This window comes from Phyllostomus hastatus, unplaced genomic scaffold (assembly GCF_019186645.2).
Source record: "Phyllostomus hastatus isolate PE091 unplaced genomic scaffold, TTU_PhHast_1.1 phas_contig_1, whole genome shotgun sequence".
NCBI lineage: Eukaryota > Metazoa > Chordata > Mammalia > Chiroptera > Phyllostomidae > Phyllostomus > Phyllostomus hastatus.
In genome coordinates this window covers 22,205,098-22,219,139 of record NW_025333498.1, presented here as the reverse complement: position 1 = coordinate 22,219,139, position 14,042 = coordinate 22,205,098, and the positions used below count along the sequence as shown (strand labels likewise).

Here is a 14,042-nt window from a genome sequence, read left to right as displayed (position 1 = left end):
ATGCCTAAGGATGAGAAAGGAAAAAAAGGCAGCATTTTCATCTGATTGGCCAGTAGGTACTAATTTAAGAAAATTATACACAAAACCACAGATTTCAGAAACAAAGGGACGTGTTTAAAAACCTGTGCCAAACAAAGCTGTGATTGTCACCCAGGATTTCCTTTGGGTGCATTTCCAGCACAAATTATAAAGCTGATTTTAATGGTAAACATTGATAAGTTCCTTTGTTCAATAGTGAAATGATTATAAACTTTGTAATATTCTATTCTGGATAGGTTTATTACAATTCTTACAAGCCTATGAGGAAGCAAATGATAAATCTTGTATTGGCTTTGACTTAAACATCTATAAAATAATCATGGTTTAGCCATTTCAGGCTATTTTAGTGTACACAGAATGTTGGTTATAGCTATGTAAATGCTACTCAGTGTTATTTAAATCTTGTGGGTTTTGATATTCTAAAGTTATATTTGAAAAAATTCTAATTCTACATCATATTAGTTAGTGCCAATTATAATAGTCATATGACATTTCCTCTAACTGTGTGCCCCACTTTTTAAACTGAAGTGCAAGACTTTTTGTATAGGCATTAGAAAATCAAATTGGAACTTCTTATGAAAACAGTCAACTGAAAATGCCAATTTTTTTTCTTTTGAGTGATAGCCAAGTTGAAAAACCTGCTTTTGGACTAAATAATCAGGATGCATGGACTGACCACAGCTCATCTCTGGCTTTGTCTTTATTTCTCACTATCATGCTTCTCACTCATGTAGCAGTACTCAGCTGACAACATGTTTTCGTATACAGTGTTATCTCATTTGATCCTTACAATGACCCTGTAAAGTATGGTCAGATGTTATCATCACTTCATAGATGAGGAAACAAGGCAGAGAGATGCCCTTAGTTCAGAGCCAGTGACTGAAAATCTGGAATTTGAATCCTTGTCTCCCAGTGCCATAAGATTGAATGCCTACAGAATAATTTTCATTGACAGGCCCTACCCACAATTATTTTTGACTATTATGTATTCCAACAACTTGATGTGTATAAAGGAGCATTCAAGTTAAAAAAAGAAAACAAAAATTGTAAATTCTCCTCCATATGTTGTCAGTTGCTGTATAGTACTCTCATCATTCTTTTAAATATTACCTAGAATAAAAATTGCCTCTCTATGATGAGCTGCCTAAGAAATATCACCTTAGACTTCGAAAATTTTAGATAGCAAATACACTAATATCTTTCTGGTTTCTAAAAATATCTATTCATATCAACCCCTTCCCCCAAATAATGAGCCAAATGAATACTCTTTATGGTATTACATAGTCATCATTTTTTAATTCTCCCAGCTGCTGATTATATTAGTAGAAGGTCTTCCTTCTCATCCTCTTCCACTGCTGTAGTAAAAACTCCTGGCATTTCCTTACCCAGTGGAGAAGGCCTACCCAGCCACACTGCCAGGCTCCCAGACTCGTGATTAAATAAGTGATTGCTCTGTGCATCTTTAAAAATATGTCTCGTCTAAAGCAGTCAAGAGACAGTATCCATCACTGCAAAAGAAGCCAAGCATTTATTTAACATAATAAGATATCCTCATTTTCATGTTTCCCTGAGAGGACTGTCGTGAGGTTTGAAAATTCTCTGGGCCCCGTCTAGAACTAGGGCAACACATTGATTTGAAGAAAGCTATAACCATCCCTTCTAATTTGAAGTGCACTTTCTCTGCAGTGAATCAGAATAGCAAGAGCCATCCTCATCCCAACCCCTCCTCTGTCAAGCTGGCCCCAATTCTTCCGAATGAAGGGATTTACAGAGACCTTTTCAATAAACTTCAAGGCACATCTAACTAAAAGGAGAAAGGTTCAAATAGCTGCTTCCAGATTTAGGAGAGAAATGACTTCAACTGCCAAGTCATGATGAATACTACCTTTTGCTTTCTGCCAGCTCCTCGTAGCAAATGATCTGTTGGGCAAGTTCAATTATGGGGTCTCTTTGAAAGGATTCATAATTAAAATTTTAAAAGGAACAAATTAGCTCTTTGTCTTTCTGAAGCAGAGGAGTCAGAACACCTCTATGAGCACTCAGGGATTTTGACTTCTAGGGATATGATGCCTTCCACAGCCAAGGAGTCTTACTTCAAAGAAAGGCTAGGAGACAAAGCCAGCCCTCTTGTGATTTGGGGAGATAATAATTTAGCAAGCTGTATAACATAATGGTTTATAAAATTCTTCCTTCAAGGACCATTATCTAGGGCTAATGGTGCTTTATTTCTTCCTTTCTTGTGCTTATTTAGAGCATAATTACAAGAGCAAGAGGAAGGGAGGGAGTTGAGCATCAAGATAATCATTCGCCAAATTAATGCAGCCAAGTAGAATTTCTGGCCTCTGGGGGCTCCTTTATCAATTAGCTCTATTGCTGTCTCAGTTCCTGTATTTCCCCATAGAATGAAGTTGGGGGTTTTTTTTCACTCATACACCAGGTCTGAGGAAAAATCATTTGAGATCAAAAGATTTTTTCAGAAAAAATCTCTTTCACCCTGCTTGATATCATGAGGTACTACAATACAGCCACATTCTCATCCATTTCTTAAGGACTAACAATTAGCTCTTCTCTCTGTCTCTCTATGTCTGTTTCTATCTCTATCTCTATTTCTGTCTCTATCTCTATCTCTCTTTCTCTAAAGTTCTGCTTTCCTTTCTTTTCTCTCTTTTAACTAGTTAAAATTGTTTTTTCCCAACTGTCTCATCTTTCTGCACCATGTTTTTAAAGTTACTATGTGGATTGTAATGTTAAAACCACTTCTGCAATGTCGTGCAGTCTCTGGATATTCAGGATTGGCTCTGCATAATGGAAATGCTGGCAGTGTTTTACACCTGTGCAGGTGACAGGAGCATTGTTTGTGTCCCCAGATACTAGTTGGTATCCCAGGGACTGTTGGACCCATCCATTTGAAAATGTGCCGCATCCTGGCTTACCTTTCTAAACTAATTAGCATTTTTGAGAGGAAAAGAAAAGTATCAGGAGCAAAGGATGGCTCAAAACTTGCCATAATCTTCATGTGGCCTTACAAATATAATCTGAACTAGCTTTTTAAAAATCTAACAATAAATCAAAATAGGTGTCCCTTTTCACACTCATGTTTCATTCTTCTTTGAATGCTAATTGCAAACTTTTCACCCTTTAAAAGTTGGTTTACCAAAACCCAAGAATTTACCTGCTCAAGCCAAGAAAATAAAATGTGAAGTCTCATAGAACTAAATATTTCATTTTATTGCTACCCCAAGAAGTAGATGTTTGGGGTGGAATTGTGTCCTTCAAAAAGATATATTGAATTCCAAATCCAGAATGTGACCTTCCTTGGAAACAGGGTTCTTCTAGAGATGATCAAGCTAAAATGAGGTCAGTAGGGTAGGCCCTAATCGAAGGTGATTGGTGTCCTTATTAAATGGGGGAATGTGGACACAGACACACAGTGGGGATGATGCCAAGTAAAGATGAAGCCGGAGATCTGGGTGATGCATCTCGAAGCCAGAAGTGCCAAAGATTATCTGAAAACCACCAGATGCTAGGGGAGACACATAAAACAGGTCCAGCCTCCCAGCCCTCAGAAGAAACCAACCCTGCCAACATCATCTTTGACTTTTAGCCTTCAGAAATGTTGCACAACACATCTGTGGTGTTCAAGCTACCCAGTTAGTGGTATTTTGTTACAGCAGTCCTGGAAAACTAACACAGTGTGTAACAGTGCATAATCTCTGGAAGCTGAGGACATTTGCAGGAGTGGGTAGAATGGCCACAGTTGGAAAACAGGAAGCCAAAAAGATCCAGAAGACCAGGGAGGTGCAGAGTTCAAAACCAAAAAGATGTTCTTAATAAAGTATTAATTCCAGCCCTAGCTGGTGTGGTTCAGTGGGTTGGGCATCATCCTGCAAACCAAAAGTTTGCCAGTTATTCCCAATCAAGGCACATGCCTAGATTTCTAGCCAAGTCCCCAGTAGGGGGCGTGCAACAGGCAACCACACATCGATATTTCTCTCCCTCTCTCCTTCCCTTCCCCTCTCTCTAAAAATAAATAAAATAAGTAAGCAAATAAATAAAAGTCTTAAAAAATTAATTCCAAAGAGCCAACCAAAGAAACAAAACCTTAGTTAAAGACAAAGACAGAACCAGAGTTTGCAAGGCATCCTCAAAGAATGACTTATTTGTATAAATTAGCCTCCCTCTCCCCTCTCACTTCTGTTCAGTCTCTGTCCCGCTACTTCCACTTTTTTTGAACCACAGCACTTACTGCTCCCTGAAATTATTTTTGCATTTATTTATCATGTGTTTTATTTTCTGCCTCCCTCTCCTAGAAAGTAAGCTCCCCATCTGCCTTACCATTACTAAGTAGAACAGTGCCTGGCATCTAACAGGTGTTTGGTACATCTTTGATGAACGAATGAAATAGACTTGAAAAGCCAAGGAATATCTGAACCTGGAGATACTGTTCTTTGAGGCACCAGAGAGTGCAAGCGGGCCATTCGCTGGGGCCCTGTAGCCTAGCCCACGAAAGTAGGGAACATGGAACATTTGCCAAGCCAACTAAGTGGTAATTGAGGCATAGAGAATCAGTGTTGATTTATGCCTAACTGAACCCTACTGGGAAAAGGCAAGAACTTGGCACCCCAAACTAAGCACAGGCCGCCCAAAAGACAGACACTGCCCACCTGATTTGAGGACTTACCTTTGGCCATACAAGAGGACTTTAGCAAATTTAGGGACTTTTAAAAAAATAAATTACTCAGAATAACAGACTATCCACCATGTATTTTCTAGGAGGAACATGTGCTTCTTAAATTGAAAATTCTGCCCCATTAACTTCCTGAAAGCTGCAGGTGGACAGTTACAGGAGAGTTCTGTGAATGTGGCAATCTGTAATACAGTAAGGCCCCTGAGGGAAAAGTCTTCCAAGTGTTCTAACAAATGTTTCTATTTAGAGGGATTTGTGTTTAATGGATGGTGAGTTAATGTGTCATCAGTGTCTGTTGTTGTGGAAGGGCTGCTAAAAGGAATGACAAACGTATGTGCAACTTGCTATTGTACTGATACATTCACATGTCGCGTAAACAATACTTTAAATCTTGTAAAACTGAAAGAACCTCCAGAGAATTGTGCTTTGTGACACTCTGCCCCTTCCCCAGAACTTTTTCACTTGACTTGTGCTTTGCAGTGGACCTTTGGCTTTTATTTTTCCGGAAAGAAAATAGAATTCTCTCGCAGGAAAATCTATATAGTGTAGTCACTAATGTTAGGCAAACAAACCAAAATATGGACACCAGCCCTATGTATTTAGATGAATCGATTGATATCTGTGCTCTGGATCCCAAATCATGACCTGAGAGCTGACATAATCCCCTTTCCCCCATCAGATCCTGCTCTTTGCCCCAGAAATGCAAATGATTGGCAATGGTCATCAATACCTATAATGTGTTTGGAGATTAAGCAGGTGCCATTTTTGCCCTTATTTTATGCTTAAGGCTACTGAGGCACAGAAAACCATATAGCAAGTTAGGATCACTCAAGGAGTAAAACACAGACATCTGGTCCATTACCAACTACTTCATCCAGCATATGTGAAATTACTCTTTCGAGTTAAATGCACCATGCTATTCTCTTGTCTTTCTACTTATATTACTAGTTCTGGTCAAGAGGCTTGTATTTGTATTTGTTTGGTCACCTGAAAATGTTTTGTTGCAAGCAGAAGGGACATTTTTAGCATCCTTGTATCATTATCATTGACTGCTCATCAGCTTTTAGTCTGGTTCCTTGTCGCATTTCAAATCCTCTGTTTGTAAGGGTGATTACTTGCATTTACTAGTGACCGAGATACTCTGTGTCTGCTTGTGTGCTCATGTTTGAAGAAAACCATCAATAGAAAGAGTGATTTATTCAGTGTGTGTGTGTGTGTGTGTGTGTGTGTGTGTGTGTGTGTGTGTTTCAGGAGCTCAGAGACAGGGGCTGCAGAGTGTGTCCGAACCTCTTCTGCGGTTGCAGCTCTCTCCACCCCCAGCATCTTTCAGCTTTAAAGTGTTCTTTATCAATCATTATTTTTTCATGATTAAGAATCCCCACAGACTTGCTATAGTGTGGTATGTGGCAAACCAAAATGAACTAGAAAAAAATCCAAGCAGTGAACACACAGCTAAGAAAATGAACATATGGATCCCTGGGAGACTGGCAGCCGGAGATGCTCCCTGCCACCCTGGGCGTTCCCATCCAAGATTTTGCCTATTGTCCTTACAAGCCTTGGGAAGCTCGACAGGACCACAATCCACTCACTTGCTAACTGTGTGAGCTTGAGCAAGCTACTTCATGTTCCTGAGTCTCAATTCCATCATCTGTGAAATGGAGAAACCTCCCGTAACACTTTAGTGAATGAAGCTCTATAAAACACAACACAGAACACATCGCAGTGCCTGGTGCACTACCACATTTACAGTGATGCCCACAGTCACAGCGGTGTGACGTATGTTAGCCATTTAGGGGAAAATGCTTATTCTTCAATAGAAAGTCTTTATAAGTACATGAACTTGTTCATGATCTCACCTACCTCTCTTCTATTTCTCCCTTCTTTAGCTCTTTCTGAATCTCCTGGTACCTGTGTTTATGGAGTCCCTTCCCCCAGAAAATCACACAAAAAGGTATGAGATAAAACAAACTGTCACTTACCCTTCTGAGGCATAGAACTATGGAAGAAAGAAATTCTTAATATGGAAGAATAAATTGCTATGGAAATCATTGGATAGGATTTGGGGAAGGTAAAACCCTCCCTTCCCTGCTTCAGATTTGAAAGATAGGTAACCAGCTACTCAGCTCAAGGCAGTTTCTGAGAGCCACTCACCCTCTGACGCCTGCTTATCTCGATAGCCCCAAGCCCCACCACTCCCACCCTGCTCCACATGACCTGTCCTCTTCAGTCCACTGTTGGCAGTCCTGGCACACACCTGCTCTCTCATTTTATGCCTTTGAATATTCTGTTCCCTTTACCTAGAATGCCCAACTCTCATCCAGATAACTCCTAGCTGTCTGTGAAGATTCAGCCCCGATGACTGTTCTGAATTCTCCATGGCATCCCCCCCCCACCCCAGGGCTAACACATCCTTTGACTCCAGGGCAGGATGGAGGAGGGGATTCCCACTGCAGTCTGTGAGAACGGTGCCCTCTGGAGATGTGCTCTGCACGTCTGCAGGATGCACCTGGTTCCCTCACATCCTGTCCACCAACCCACCTCTCCTGTGGACTCCAACATCCTTGTGAAGGAAATTTTTATCCTATTTTTAAACCATTTATTTGAATTCTTTCCTCAAGACTATGAACTCCTTGATGAGGAGCATGGGTTCTATTTCTGTTCTTCCAATATTTGTCACATACCATTAATTCTCCATTAATAGCCTGGTTAGTGGTTCCAGTAGCAAACTTGACAAGAGTCTCTTCCACATGAGACAGACTCCTTGGGTCTGTGAATAGCTTAGTAATAAGTGGCTGACAATTTAATAGGAAAGTATGAAAGGCAACACAGGCTAACTGATAATAAAGATGGGCCACGAGGAATCAGCTGAGTAGAATAATTGTGGAGAAAGTTTTCTTTCTAGTATCCTTTAGACACTCACTCACATCCCTTCAGAATTCAAATGGAAGTGATATCTGTAAATCCCAAGGTGAGAAGCCTGGAGTCCTGATGCTTGAAGCCGTTCTAATATTCATTTAGTTAGAATTGTAACCCCACCGAGTTCCTGCCGGCCTCACACAGACCATCTATTCACAGTCAGCTCTTGGCTTAAGCAAGTGTATGTGTATTATCTCTGCCGTTGCCCATAACGTCTTTTCATTTCATTATGACTATTGTGCTTGGAAGCATGATTTTCAGTCTGTAATCCCAGTTGCATTTTTTCAACACAATCTGTACATTTAAGTGCACAGTTTTCTTTGAAGCAGACTTTGTTGAAATCGGTATTCATTATCTGCTATCGCTGTCTTCCAGGACTACCCATTTTGCTGTAGCTAGGAAGGAAGGAACAATTTTTCACATGAATGAACTTTGTAACTTGGCACATTTTTTTTAACTGGCATGATGGCAGCTATTTCTAGAAATAATTTGAGTCCCAAAGGAAAATTTTTTAATTCAAACATCAATTAAAGTGATGTGTCACAACTTCATTGAATATGTGGCCCCCAAGTTCAGCTGTCTCTCTCACATATTCCTGATGTGTTTACAGCAGTGTATCTAAGTGAAAAGAATTTAACAAGGGCAGTATAATGTCATCAAAGGAAGAGAAGGGTGAATTGTTGAAGACCACAAAAAGTGGTACAATTTAGACCAACTCCAAAATGAATGCTGCCAGCTGTCTGAAAAGACGCTTGTGTGATCACTTCCTGCATGAGAGGTATTCTCCATGTGACGCCTCAGAGAGCCAAAGTAAAGAAGAAGTGAGGAAGAGTTGGGAATTGCTTCTAAGTCTGAACCAAAGAAGACACTTTTAGCAGAGATTTTCCAATGGCGATCGCCACATTTTCAGATACAGGGCTAGAGAAAGCAAAGAGATGTTGAGAACTGACTGCTTCATTGGAGTCAAGCAAACAAAAACTCAGAGTTGGAAAAACGGAAGAGAGGTATGAGGCCATGTGTGAGCCTTCCCTGCCTGAAAGAAGACATTAGTGTCAAGAAGTGTTTAACCACAAAGATGGCCTCTTGTGAATAGCATGAAACTAGTTTTGGTTTCTAATGTTCAGTTGACTTCATATTCAGCTAAAGCTTATAATTTGTGTACTTGTTATGGGGTATGATTATCTATAAATCTATTCTATCTAGGGAAGAAAACGGAGGATGGTTGTGTCAGGAAGTTTTCAGTACTGATGGAAATGAATAACTATGTTTAGTTTCATCATAGTGGGCAATTCTTATACCCTTATTATGATTATTTGAGAATATGAATGACTACATAAATCTGAACAACTTTACTTTATTGATTTTGCAGAGTTAAGAGGAAGATCTATGAAGCATGGAACCTTCCATCAGATTTGGAAGAAAGTAGAATGGATGCAGAGATACCAGACTGCCTCTAAGACCCATGGACAATCCCACACTCACACGTCTCTGTCGAACTTTAAGATTAATTATTAATATGCTACCTTTGCAAGATGAAAAGAAACTAATGCTGAAAAGGCGTGTTCTTCAGTGTTGGGAATAGACGTGCTCTCAGGACCATGGCTTCAAAAGTCTCCTGTTTATACGTTTTGACAGTTGTGTGCTGGGCCAGCGCTCTCTGGTACTTGAGTGTAACTCGTCCTACTTCTTCCTACACTGGCTCCAAGCCATTCAGCCACCTCACAGCTGCCAGGAAAAACTTCACATTTGGCAACATAAGAACTCGACCTATAAACCCACATTCTTTTGAATTTCTTATAAATGAGCCCAACAAATGTGAGAAAAACATTCCTTTCCTTGTTATCCTCATCAGCACCACCCACAAAGAATTCGATGCCCGCCAGGCAATCCGAGAGACGTGGGGGGATGAGAACAACTTCAAAGGGATCAAGATAGCCACCCTGTTCCTCCTGGGAAAAAACGCTGATCCAGTTCTGAATCAGATGGTGGAGCAAGAGAGCCAAATCTTCCATGACATTATCGTGGAGGACTTCATTGACTCGTACCATAATCTCACCCTCAAAACATTAATGGGCATGAGATGGGTGGCCACTTTTTGTTCAAAAGCCAAGTATGTCATGAAAACAGACAGTGACATTTTTGTAAACATGGACAACCTTATTTATAAATTACTGAAACCCTCCACCAAGCCAAGAAGAAGGTATTTTACTGGCTATGTCATCAATGGAGGGCCAATCCGGGACGTCCGCAGTAAATGGTATATGCCCAGGGATTTGTACCCTGACAGTAACTACCCACCATTCTGCTCGGGGACCGGCTATATCTTCTCAGCCGATGTAGCAGAACTCATTTACAAGACCTCACTGCACACAAGGCTGCTTCACCTTGAGGATGTCTACGTAGGACTGTGTCTCCGAAAGCTGGGCATACATCCTTTTCAGAACAGTGGCTTCAATCACTGGAAAATGGCCTATAGCTTGTGTAGGTACCGCCGAGTTATCACTGTGCATCAGATCTCTCCAGAAGAAATGCACAGAATCTGGAATGACATGTCGAGCAAGAAACATCTCAGATGTTAGGATTTTTACCAATGTAAATACATTTCTTTTCTTTTTTAAAAAATGGGGCTTAAGGTGTTGGTATTTTACAAGTGTCACCAGAAGTGAACTGGTGAAGGGGTTTTGTAAAAAGCTTTTTCTTCCCGGTCCTAGTTCCTTTCTTGGATTATCAACTTACAAATGTCAGGCTCTGATCATAGAAACAACGCGTAAGTTAGAAGCACCAGATTTTATTCTCAGGTCCTAAGGCCTTGCATTTATCTCAAAAAGCAACTTCCTAACAACTGCTAGGACTTACATACTGTGCACCTGAGAAAAAAATCTGGTTCTGGGAAATGAAACTCACAGTAATGTCTTCATAGCATCTCTCTGCAGAAGCAAACAAAGTTCCTTTTCAAAAACAATTCAGAAAGAATGCACAGTCAGGAAGACACACTGGATGTGAGTACTAATATCAGTGTGCTACTATGTGAATTTTCACACATATTCCCACACAGTGTGCACAGTATTAGTGGTTCTAACAAGAAATGAACTTAGTACTGGCAGGGAGGCTGCAGTTAAATAAATGGAAATTTAACTTGAGAATCAAATACTTTGTATGTTTGGAAGAAAATCTGCTTGCTCATTCAACAAACATTACCTGGTGCCTCCAAGTAGACTTTGCCAAATGTAATCTTACTGCTACACTCCGTACCATGTCGCTAAGTGCATTTTAAAGTCTCTGTCTCAGGCAGGCACATGTGTAGAACTAAGTTGGTAGGAGGCCAGAAGAATAATAAATCACATGGAAAAAATATAAATTTAAATATGCATAATAATTAATATAAGCTTAGCAATAGTATAAGATGCCCCCTCCCACACATTTACAAAGTGTGTACAAAAATCTTTTAGCAGATACCAATGTTATTGAATGACTTATCCCGACAGTCAATAGCTGTAATACTCTCTGATATCCAAAACATCCAAGTACCTCTAGCAGCCATGCTGGTAGGAGGTGTTCCAAGGCTCCAGAATTGAGGTTCATGGAAAAGAAGAGGGGGAAGCTTGGCTTCAGGCTCTATTGATGCCATCCTACTCGATGGGTCTTGTGAGCAGGCATCTTTACCTTACTGTGCTTCAAATATGCTCATTTACAAAATGGTGGAAAAAACACCTACCTCACAGGTGCTGTGAGAGCAAATCACATTTGCTAAGTATTTTGAGATCCTTGGTTTAAAAGGTGCTACGTAATGCAATGTATCATGCATTATGCTAAATGCTAAAATAGTTACATAAGTATAATGATGGTCAGAAATAGTAGTGACATCATTTTAGTATAAAATCTGCCAAAATAAAGATCAAATATGAACTATTAGTGAACCTGATTCTTCTAAGACTTTTCCTTGGAAATGTTAGGGGTTTGGGGAAGCTTCAGTTTCTTTGTCATTTCTTCTGGTTTCGGTGAATAAGTTATTATTCTGGTGCATTGCCTTGATATCCTAGGGCAATGAAAGCGAAGGCAGCTGGCTTTCCTTGAGGAGGAGCTTCTGGCCAGGGGTGTATTAGGGCAATTGAAGCACCTGCTTTGCAAAAGGTATCACATCAACTTAGACCATAGAAAACAGTTGATCTGAATTCTCAGTCAGAACTTTGAGGATGGGTAGATCTAGTCCACTTCTATCAAAAGAATAGACTCTCAGCACTCCCACACATTCCACATCTACCATTCCTTAGAAACTGTTTTCATTCAAAAAAAAAAAAGGCCCACAACTGAAAGAGTATACCTTTTGTTTTAATATAATCCTTGGAAGCCCCCCTAGAAGTTTATAGCAAAGGGGTAGAAAAAATTGAGTAAATGGAAGTTATGGCCTATTTCCCGAAAACACTGGATCTCTTCTTGCCAGTGCAAAAGAACCCAATGTTAGACAGGCCTCTCGGTCCTTTAGTACATCTTCATCTTACAGTTAGCAGTACTGCTGAGTTTGATTAGAGACAGCATCAGGTAGCCTGGGGAGAGATGGATTAGCACAGGTGAGCCGCCCTCCAGCCCCAACCTTTGACTGCTGTGAGTTCTGATCACTGCAGAAGTCTCATGACTTTGTACTTGGTTGGCCTTTCAGTCACGGGGCTGAGTTAAGCCTCTGTCTCATACTGCCGTCTTGCATTGACCTTATACTCACCACTGGTGTCAAGGAATTATGTATTATAAACATCATACATGTACATCTGTGAATTTTGGGGTGTGTGTGTATGTGTGTACATTATGAATAGAGAGCCCTAATCTTTAAAAGGAGCTTAAATCAGAGAACCATGTCTTAAAGAAGTATTTCCTAACTTTTTTATGCTAAGTAGTGCCCATGTGACAAACATGTAAATATTCATCCAAGGTCATATGTATATATTTTAAAGGCATTTTTTTCTTCTCCCCAACTTTACATATAGCTAGACTGTGCTTGCTGGGTACATGTTCTTCTGCATGGGGCTTGGGGAAGCAAGGCCATTTGCCCGGTTCCAATAGCCTAAAGCATGTTTGTCCTTTGTTTTTTGGATGTTCAAAAAAAAATGTTTAAGTCAAGTGATCAGAAAAAGCTCTAATTTTCTACTATTGTTAATTTTATGACACTGGCCAAATTATGGTTTTGATTATTTGTGATGCCATTTTTTAAAAGTTACTATTTCTCTGATGTAAAATAATATTTCAGACAGTATTGTACTAGAAGCCATTCAGGCGGTTTTTACAAAAACCTTCTGACTACCCTTACATGTTTTGTTCATTTTGCGTTGGATAACAAAAGATACTAATAATTAGTGTCTGTACATTTTCTTTCTTAAATTTATTTTGGAAAAAATGTTTAATCTTTTTTGGCTAGTTTCTGTGGCTTTGTGTCTTTTATATTGGCTCAAATGTCAGTTTCAATATATAATATTGTATTTTTAAATAATGGGAATCAAACTGGAGATCATTTTTGATTTGAATTAAATTCAGAAGAACAAAACCCCTTTGTGTGATATGACATGGTGAAAATAAACTCTTTACAGAGAAGCTAAGGAAGGAGTTTTTCAATCAAATCTCTTCTATCAAAAGACAGTGGAATATTTACATAAAGCATCTGGGATTCATTTTCTACCTTTCTTAACACGTGAGTTTAGTGGGGCAATTGATGATGCCATTTCTTCTGAAAAGGTGAAGATAGTTTTTATAAGCAACAAAAGTAACTTGTGATGAAAGAAGTAATTTACTAGAAATATTTGTTGATGATAATTGACGTTTAGGTATATCGTTATATATGAATGATTGTATTTATGTATTTATTTGTCAAAATTGTACATACTATTTCGCCAAATGTAATTGTCTGTAAAAGTGCACTCTCCAGGTTTGTAGTGCTGTTTAGGGTTACATGGGTTGCCAATCAAGCTGCTAATCAGAATACTATTTTTTGTATCAATGTTATAAAACTGAAAATGACAAATAGATGCTGAAAATGTCTTTACATTCAGTTTCTTCACCTTCCTCTTGAAATGTAAACTGTTGATTGAAAGCACGATGCTAATGTATAAGCCCATCTGTCATGAGGAAGATTATGGATCCATAAAGCTGATTTTTTAAACCATTGGGACAAATAAACAGAAGGAGAACATATTTTCCACTTTGCTTCTTTTCAGAAAGAATTTTTTTTTGGTGAGATGTGATCATTACAATTAGCCGATGCCTTGGCATCAAAGAGCTTCTCCACAGCCTCAACAGAGGTAATAGTTCAAAACATTCAGAGCTCTTCATGAGAGCCCAGGGCAGCTTGACAGTCATCTTGGAGGCGATTAGTCCATGGGACATGCCCGGCTTTAGGAAACTGGTATTTTCCTGC

At 39.5% G+C, this 14,042-nt stretch overlaps 1 protein-coding gene across 3 annotated transcripts in view; it reads left to right on the top strand.

The window, feature by feature from the left end:
• B3GALT1 (beta-1,3-galactosyltransferase 1) overlaps window positions 1-13,806 on the top strand; it is a 526,207-nt gene extending 512,401 nt beyond the window's left edge. For all 3 annotated transcript variants that reach the window (XM_045836629.1, XM_045835835.1, XM_045837389.1), the window contains 2 exons: window positions 6,613-6,677; window positions 9,012-13,806. In XM_045836629.1, coding sequence (XP_045692585.1) covers window positions 9,241-10,221 — 981 coding nt within the window. In that variant the 5' untranslated portion in view covers window positions 6,613-6,677; window positions 9,012-9,240 and the 3' untranslated portion in view covers window positions 10,222-13,806. The remainder of the gene's footprint in view (window positions 1-6,612; window positions 6,678-9,011) is intronic.
• The last annotated feature ends 236 nt before the right edge of the window (window positions 13,807-14,042 follow it).